Source organism: Morone saxatilis, unplaced genomic scaffold (assembly GCF_004916995.1).
Source record: "Morone saxatilis isolate NCDOM2014 unplaced genomic scaffold, NCSU_SB_2.0 Contig15, whole genome shotgun sequence".
Classification (NCBI taxonomy): domain Eukaryota; kingdom Metazoa; phylum Chordata; class Actinopteri; family Moronidae; genus Morone; species Morone saxatilis.
The window spans coordinates 16274983-16284807 of record NW_023339707.1 but is presented as its reverse complement, the minus strand read 5'-3'; the positions used below and the strand labels follow the sequence as shown (position 1 = coordinate 16284807).

At 41.4% G+C, this 9825-nt stretch overlaps 1 protein-coding gene across 2 annotated transcripts in view; it reads left to right on the top strand.

Moving 5' to 3' along the window:
• Positions 1-1536: 1536 nt before the first annotated feature.
• si:rp71-79p20.2 (SLC2A4 regulator) overlaps positions 1537-9825 on the top strand; it is a 38504-nt gene continuing 30215 nt past the window's right edge. For both annotated transcript variants that reach the window (XM_035656727.1, XM_035656726.1), the window contains exons 1-2: positions 1537-2018; positions 3451-3683. In XM_035656727.1, coding sequence (XP_035512620.1) covers positions 1746-2018; positions 3451-3683 — 506 coding nt within the window. In that variant the 5' untranslated portion in view covers positions 1537-1745. The remainder of the gene's footprint in view (positions 2019-3450; positions 3684-9825) is intronic.

The window sequence follows — 9825 nt, the reverse complement described above, 5'->3', positions numbered from 1 at the left end:
GGTTGGGGGGGGGGGGGAGGAGGCTGTGGGTCAGGCCAACCCCAGTCTGATATCAACAATGCACCAACGGCTCAACTACTGCCTGATATGAGAAATGGCTAACAGCTGAGACACTTAACAAGCTCTGTTGAGGCTTCCCCTAGACAATGCTGGCTGGAAACCACTATCACACTTAATCCTTTTTCTCTGGCTGTCACTTTATGTGTCACATTTTCTTTATCCTGAGAGAAAGCACTGATCTGATATATTTTGCTGAACACTGTTATTCACTGATCAAGACAGATGTTCATTGCACAAACAAATACAGTATGATGATGTAAATGTGTAAAATACTCTGTTGCTGTTCTGATGTTGTTCCAATGTAACATACAGTATACAGTATATTTGTTGAAAAAAAAAGATGGTTATCACAGACACATTGTACTTTGTGGATGCAAAATGTTTCATGCTTTCCATGCAGATACAGATGCTGTTTGTTAATTGTCTACAGATATAATTATGGGCCAATACTGCTGTGACAGCTGTAGCCAATGTTGTATGTTCTTAAAGCACAGGGTTTAGTTTAAAAAATAATAAATATAATAAAATACAGTGTGACAGTGCAGATATGCAAAAGATTGTAATGTTTTATATTAACCTTCATAAAATATTAAAGTGAGTTTTTACTTTTCTAATAAAGTGGCACATTATAACGTGTTTGTCTCTTGCCTGTAGTTTTATTGCATTGCACAAGGTATTAAACCAGGCAGCAACTAGATGTCAGTTGTTACGGCTCTGTAGCACCCACACAGTAATAAGTGTAGCTTGCAATAACTGCAGCTTGCAATAAAATGTGTTTCTGTAAAGTTAAGCGATAAACCAGAAATGAAGAATGCTTTTGCAGACATTTTAGAATAGGTTAGAGAAAGAGGTGCCTCCAACAACTGAAATTTAAAAACAAATGGCATTATATATTTCAATAATAATTGTTGTTTGACCATGTTTATGAACTGCACATCTCCACAAAGGCACTCACAGTTCTGTTTGGAGACATCTGGTGAAAAAAGATAAAAACTTTAGTAGTAAATCTAACATTTTACAGGATTACTAAATACATCTGTGTATTTTTAATACATTTAGTGGACAAATGATGAAACAATCTGGCCAGACATATTTATTTCATCGATTATAACCCTGTTGTAAAGTACGGTAAAAACATAATGCCCTAAATCCCATTTTGATAAGCAGAAAACATAAATGCGCAGTATTGCTGCTGAGGCCTACAGGCTGTTTTTTCCTGTGCTCTCCCTCTTGCCGGCTTCTTCGTCGTCGAGACAGACACCGGCCGGTAAACTGTAGACACGCCCCCTTCCCCTATTCCACCCACAGCACTTGGATTAGAAAAAAAAGTGATTGACGCAGCGAAACCAGCCAATCAGAAGCCGCCTCGCCGTGGACGCGTGCCAGAATGGAATGTTTATGTGCGCAGCGGACCAATGGGAGTGAAGTTGAGGGGGCGTGGCATTCTTTTGGAGGAAAGAGGCAAAACAATCTTTTATCCTCCTGACCGGGCGGCTTTTTGGATATCCTGGGTAGTGGTGGTGGCGGCGTTGGTGGAAAACTTTACATGTAGACTAGAATAGAAGTTTAAAAGACACAGATAACACCTATCAACTCGCGACAATCTTGATAAATGTATCTAACGCCAGCAGTTTGCACTAAAATCTATAGAAAGCTGGTTTTCTTTCTTTAGTCTCCATCTGAATATGGATTCCAGATATATTTTGGAGAAGTCGCCGGTTGGGGCAAGGGTAGGTGGTGCAGATTTTAACTGCCGGGCAGGCCGCTCCGTGCTCCGCGACACTCGGGTCCCCACGGTGGAGAGAAACGGTCCCACGCCGGCGTACACAACAAACGGGTCGGTCCTCTACAAATTTGTAATGGACGGCGGCTCGGCGGCGGAGGTTAAAGGCGAGCAAAGCTATTCAAAAGGGAACGGACTTTCTCCGGCTGGTCGAATATCTCACGACATGGAAAAAGTAAGTGTAAAAAACAAAAAAACGCACGACTCCCATTAAGCCGGCGAAGTCCGACTTGCACACGCAAGTTGCGACACACAATATGAAGCATGTAACGTTAACCTGTCATTACGCTGTATAATGATGCGTTTGACAGCTCTCACGCGTCGTTATTACGTTTTTACGGTTGTAAGTAAGCGGCCGTGGAGCTCACTCTTGACTCCAACTACTGTGCATTGTGTGTTGAGTACCACAGTTATAACTATTAGCCCCACTTTTGTAAAGTGTTCCCGCAACTGCTGTCAGCGCTTGTTCGCAAGTTATTACTTACGTCAAAAAACCGCTTTTAAATGGCGGATCATTTTATGTGCAAAGTTTACAGAAAAAGGGGGGCAGGGACTTCAAACTACTAGCCATACCCCCCTCCCCCATACATGTAGGGTGGAGTTACAGTGAGGGCTTCCTGGCTGCACAGCACGGCCCGGCTCCTCAGCTCATATAGTGACTGTACAGATATATTTTTCTCAAGTGCAGTAGTTTTTTGTTTGTTTGTTTGTTTGTTTGCAATTTGTTTTTACTTGCATTGCATGTTTTTTGCATTGCCTTTTCAGCATCTTGTGGCCCGTGTGCGTTTCTCTTTGCAGGGTCAGTAATTTAATCATGTCATATAGCTACTAATTGACCGTGCCACATCAAATATGCATAGATGGCAAATTGCCACACCTACTTTTGAGATGGATCAGATAGCATGTTATTCAAATAACTTCACTTGCTGTGTCTGTTTATTTTAACACCACACTGTGATAAAGGCAGTTAAAAATGAACCAAGGCTTCATTGTAGGTTGAATATTTGAATGAATATTATTCTTGTTATATTTGACAGTAATTACAAATCTTTAGCTTTAGTACTCTTGGTCAGATAAAACAAGCAAACTGAAGAAATCACAGCACTCTTAAGAAAGTCTGAATTTTATTTTTTCACAATGCATTACTTAGTTTTACCTATACAGAGTCTTTTCCAAACCTTGTGTAAAAAGGCAGCTGAAACAGAAAACAGGTATCTTGAGCTGGGATCGCCTTCATTCTGGTTGGTTCCTGAAGGTTTATGTGCAGTGCCTCAACAACAATAACCTCTGGGATATTTAAGGGAGAGGAAGTTTTAAAAGAAATATTTAGGAAGTGACTTTCTTTTTCTGGTATGGTTTGTCGAAAAACAAACACTGTCATGTGAATGAATTTACTTTCAGGGTTTTTGTGACCAATGAGTCAAATTGGAAATCTATGGTTTAAAAAAAAAAACCCAAGAAAGTCATGCAGAGTCATGTAAATTTACTAGTGAAGGCAAATGGTTAACCTCTTTCTGTCGCATATCACATGATGCTTCTGATGTAGCCATGCTTATAATTGGCTTTAAAATGATTGACTTTAATTTACTACTGCTTCATTTTTCTAGACTGGCCTGGGGGACCAAAAAGACACCGGTGCCACTGGGATCCTGAAGAGGGCCAGTCCTACTCACTGCCCAGGCATAAACGGGCAGTTGCCAGGCGGCTTCATGCACTTGGACATCAGGAACCCAGGGAAACAGGCAGAGCTGGCCAATAACTTCAGGGCAGCGCAAGGGCGGAACGTACCGACAGAGGGACAACCCCTCCCTTCCTCCCACATCCCTGTCCCCAGAAACAGGTACAGAGACGCTGGTGACATTTAAAGCCATAAACTCATTTCTTATCTGCAAATATGTCATCTTGTTGCATGGGACAAGATACTTCAAAGCAATACAGTCATTTTTTGTTGTGATTAAAATTTGGCGTCTAGACATGAACTTTGGGCAGATGTATAATCAACCTGATTAGGATACACACACGCAGTTAACTATCAGACCTATTTTTGCTCTCTTGTTTCTTTTTAGCCTAGTTCAGGAGCTGATTTGACACCGAATATGTGGTGATAAAAATCATCATCAATTTTCATACTCAACTCCAAACCTGTGTTCCTCAACAGTAGTCTTAACAAGAAGTGGAATTCACTCTCTGGCTACAACTATACAGTGGTTTGGGCATGAATGGTGTGGGGGCGTACTGGTCAACTGACCACATGTTTGGTGTTCCATCCAGAATAGTTTCGAAATATGCCCTGAGAGAGAGCCAGAGCTGGAGATGAGGGCCAGGATTGCCCAATCACTTGACAGATGGAAAAGAGCGCAAAAGAATGAGATAGTTACAGTTTGTTAGTGTTGTTTACTGAAAAATAAGTTGGGGAGAGTTTCGCAGTAATCAGGCGTCTCAACGTCTTGCTTGACTGTCTCTGAGTCCAGTTTTAACCCCATTTGACGAGGCAGGCTAGTGGATGTGTCAGTGTGATGTGATCACAGTGTCTCAGACAGGAAGATGAGCTTTGTTGTGTGCAAGTGTGTTTTGTTTGATGTTACATGTGCAGTTCAGGGAGTTTTTGCTACCATCGATTGACATCAAACACAGGCACATGCACATTTGTGTTCAGGACATTTTTTGATAGTCCTTAGCCAAACGTACGTGCACACGACTGTTTCACACAGAAGAAGCAGAAAATGCATCCAGGGACAAGCCTAGCGCACTGATAAGTGATTATGTAACAGTAAAGAGGACTGGGAGAGGCTGTAGGAGGTGCTTAAACACTTGTTCCTTCATTTTACACAGCTATTGGTTACTGTCTGTGTCAAGGCGCTGCCTGTCTGTCAGACAGCACTTTTGCATTAACAGTACAGTCTAAAAACTGAGCCGACTGAGCTTATCATTAAATCTGCATAGAAACATAATTACTTTTTTCTGAGTCTCTGTACCAACATATTTGGAAATGTTAGGATATTAGAATTTAATTTGTATATTCAGGGAAGTTTTACTGAGAGGAAGGCTCTCTTTTTCAGGAGCACTCTGATCACATTGACACAGTTTCACATTCACATCTGGAAGCTGCTGGTAATGATGAAAGAGGGACAATGCTGCCTTTCACTACATTTCACACAAATGTATCCTGCCCGTCTGGGGAATTGAACAGACAACCATTGGGTCACAAGCTTGTTTCTCTAACATTTAGGCCAACACTGCCCCATAGATAGATTATAAACTGATTATTGTCCGAGAGCAAGCAGGTTTCAACTGCTAAGAGTGTCCTGGATAGTAGGCGTTGTGTGTACGGGTTTAAACTGCACACTTGCTTCTTTGCTTCCTTCTCTCATCATCACGTGAACTTCACATGCCACTGGTCATGTATGGTGTGAGGGATTGTCTCTGGGGAGCATGCAAGACTGAACATGCTTTTAAACCAGAGTAATGTTGTGCCTACTTCTTTGTGAGTGCACGCTGAAGTGTTTTTGTGCACTACAGACAACAAAACCGCCGTACTCACCTCCCGATCCAGGTCTTAACCTGATTTTAAACATCTCTTTTCCACAGCATATTGATGGCTATCTCAGCACACTGTGACCACAATAACAAACTCAGAGTTGACACTACACAGCCTCTGAAAGAGGTTGCATAACATTATATAACTGTATGGTCATATTAGCCAGGGCTCTTTGTTGTTCCATTGACCTTTCAGATTAACTCCTTGTCTTTAAATTGGCCTTTGTTTTGCAGTTGATGACGAGAGGCTCTCCTCTTCTCTCTCAACATGAAACAAGCAGCTTTCATAGCTATTATTAACATTTTGGTTTAAACAATTTTAGCATTCAGTCTATTTCATCTTAAATTGCATTTTATCGTGCCAGCTCTGTCTGCTGTCTTCTGCATGTTGTATTCATCACAAATTTATAAGAGCTGTTTTAAAAATGCACTGTAGTTGCCATGTAAACAGTAATTTGGTGTAAGCAACAAGTTCACCAAGTGACATAGTTGTTATACACTCACTCACACACTCGGACTGCAGTGCAGTGGCAGCTATTTTTCTACCAAATAATGGTTACAGTGGCGGGCTTGTGCTTGACATCTCAGTATGTGTGTGCACATCTGTGTATGTGGGTGTGACCAGTTGTGCATTTGTCGCACTCTGTGCCCTGCTTTGGATAATGTCAACAAAACCATTTATTTTCATTTGCTTTCCACCAGTTTTGGTAATGCTGCCATTGTGCTACAGAATTAAATATGTTTGAATAGACACCTCCGTGTGTTTTACATTAACCACTGTATCAGTTGTGTATTGTTTCTCATGTACGACGTAGTGCTGCTTTCACACCTTGTTTTGTCAGTTTGCAAATGCTGCAAAGTAGGTCAAAGCCCTTTAGACAAGCCTGGGCAAAGATCTTGCAGGAAGAAAGAGGAGAAACCAATACATTTACTGGCTCATACGTGTGCATATTCATCTAAATACATTCAAACCTACGTTATTTATTTGAACACTCCCACTCGTCTTGTCAACCCTGCCTCTATGTATGCGTGTCTCTCTATTTTCCTTGTTCTGTCTCTGATTAAGTCACTCACATGCTAAAGCAGAGCTCGTTCTACTCGTCAATACTCATCAGTGTGGGATCCAGTGCACTGATAACGGAACAAAGACCGGTTTGAATGAACGACAAAAAGAGGCCTGTCGAAATGAGGAGGGGAGGGGGCATTTTGTTTGGATGTGAAAAGCTTTTTTTTCTTATCTGTCCTTGGTCAGGTACACTGTCACCACAGCAGGGTAACATGAATAGAAAACACTGAGCCCGCATAAACAAGACACCAGAGCAACCAACGGGTCGGTGGTAGAGGAAAAAAGACGGGTCTGTTTTAAACATAATTACCATCCAGTTTTTGACTCGGCCTGCTAAGAGTCACCAGGAGGGTTTGGGCTTGGCAGACAGACAGGCTGGAGCAGAGTCCACCACCTCTCCATCCCCCTCTGACCACCCCACTACCAATCCTCTTTTCCCTAAGGAGACATTACAGCCTCTTGTTGAAGGTCAGAGTCAGAGAAACAGCTACCCGCCCCCACTCTAGTCTGGGATGACTAACCCACATCCAGACTGCTGACATGGCAAGTGGAGCAGCCCGTTTTTCTCAGGTGGTTGTTTTTTTTTATTTTTCCTAAACCAGCGTGTCAGTATTATCATTAGTTGCAAAATTCCCTCTGAATCTGATGCAACATTTTTCCTTTTTCTACCTTCCACACGGTAAGAGGTTAAAGCACTGACACAGGCAGGGGTGAAAGGTCTTCCTTAATGGATGACTGTGTCCTGACTTAGAGGTGTATGGAGGAGTGAGGATCTAATATCAAAGGAAAACATTTTTATTTAATCTGTGTTTTCAGGGTGCAGCTCTGCGGCTGGCTCTGAATCATTCATTCCTTAACACTAACGAGGGCCTCTGGAAGATGCTCCAGTTAATGGGTGAAATGTGTGCTGCGTGTGTGTATATATGTACGTGTACAATGCCTTAATGAGACATTAATCATCTGCTGTTATGCTGTGAAGAAGAGAGGGACAATTAGTTTCATAAGTGAGGAGAGCAGGAAGCATGAAATAACGTTTTCTGCAACAGACAACATTGTAAAAGTAATGTTAAGTCAATTAAGTTAGAAGTGGCTCCAAAACATTATGTGTCAATTATACATTACATTAGAACTTTTGACATACTTTTTCTTCTCTAAACGTGTATATTTTAGTTGTATACTGTACATCTGTGAGAGAAAGAAACACTTATTAAGAGGGAAGGAAACTCTTGTTGCGAAGCTCTGGCACCGCTGCAGTAAAATGCTTTATCGCTTGCTCACCCACACTAATAGACACTTACATAAGGCCTCCTGTTCTGCCTCAGTAGCATTTAGAGATGCCACAGTCAACTGTCTTTCCTCAGTCTTCAGTCAATCTGTCCTTCTGTCCCACTCCTCATACCAACCAGCAGCTGCTCTGTGGCTTTCCCCTCTGTCCACCAGCCTCTCCCACTTTTCTCATCTTTCATCATATCCCTCCCACAACGTTTCTTGATCTTTCATGCAACTATTATCACTCCCTTGATGCCCTTGCCACTCTATCTTTGAGTCACTGACATGCTCATAAAAGTGCCTAAAAAGTTAATAACAGTGAAGTCAGAGTTTACTTTGCTGGTGTTGTTTATAAGCTGTCTCACTCATGATGTTGAAGCTCCAAAAGTTACACTGTATATATACAGTATAAGTCAGGATTGCTCCATTGTTACAAGGTTTAGGCCTGAGATGTTGCAACTGGTTCTGCTTTGTAAAATGCCCCTGCCACGCTTTTTATGTGTTTTATCTGTTCCCTACATGCTTTTTTCTGTTTCTCTTGGCCTTTTGCCCTTTGCCCCCTTTTCTGACGAATGACGGCCTAAATCCTACTCAGATCCAGAGGAGACGAAGCACTCTGAAGTTTCTCTCTGCCAGGAAAGATTATTCCACACTCCTATCGCAAACAATGTCAGTTCTAATCTGTCTCATATCTTTCTCTCTCTTTTTCTCCTTAAACACTTTGAAACACATCTTCTGTATGTGATATTGTTTAATTTTCACTACTTTTCAGTGACTGTATCCATTCATAAGGTAGAAACGTGATAGCATACTCATCACAGGAATGTTCACAATGTTTCTATTGGCACTGAAATCGCAGATCCACAGACATTATTCTCACAAGCCCGGGGTTGATTTTGGTTACAAATGTCACTTTAAAGCCAGTTCAAAGCTTCATTCTTCTTAAAAAACACAAACTGATTAGATTATATAATTATACATTCAAATCATAGATCATAACTGTAAAAATAATCTTGACCGTTATACAACTTCTCACTGTAGCAGAATAATCGGCAGAACACAATAGGAAAATTTTCTGAATGTACCGTGTAATGCTTCAGTGAATATGCAAATGGATTCCAAGACCAGATCCTTGGTGGCCAATAGTACGCCTTTTAAAATCTGAAGTAACTGTCTTCTAAATGTTCTGAAAGCCTTAGTTTCATGGGTTTTGCTTTCTCCTGCACTCAATCACATTACTTATAAATATCCTCACATACAAACACACACACACACACACACAGTGTATTGCGCAACTCTACCATAAGTCATCCCAGTCTGCTGATGACAGGCAGTGAAATTCAGTCCAGACTGCAAACGGAGAGAAGTCTGAGAAATGCCTAACACTTGTACTGTACTGTGCAGACCTGAACAGCCTACATCTGCTTTAATGTGTTTGCTTTTTAATTAGTGCTCAGCATGTAGCAGAATATGCTCTCTCTTCTTTTTCTGTGCTGGGAAATCTATTTTAGTTTTCCTTCTGTCAGGAAATATCTAAAATACTTTCCTCATTCAGGCTGCCATTTCCAGTAAATATTTAGCCATTGTTTGTCATTTTCAAATAGGACAACAATCTGAGTTCCCCTCTCTTTTTCACCATATCATCAGGGCTATGTCAATTTCACTATGGCAGTATGTGGGAGAAGGGAAATACAGTGCAGCCTGTGGTTTTTGACTGCATCCTGAGGAATGTCAGATGTCCGTGATCTCACTTGTAATTAAAGGATTATCGACAGCCCTGTCTTTTAGTTAAGTTGTGGAAGAGAGCTGTACTGAACTTCTGGCATTCCAATTGATTTTGTGTTGACACAGTTAAGTAATGTGAGCATTGACCTTTCAAAATGCCTGGGCCTGCGAGCGATTGGGTAAATCAAAGTGTGAATAAAGAGCTCAGAGAACTGCATAGATCGAATGGCTACTGTACAGTTAGCAACTTCATTCAAATACTTTTCAGAGATTCAGCTCGAATAAACAATTTAAGCCAGCATGCCACACCCTGGCTGCTAGAACCAGTGGGCCCAGTTCCTCATAAGCTCCTAGAAACCCCCTATTCTCTGTGTGTGTGTGTGTG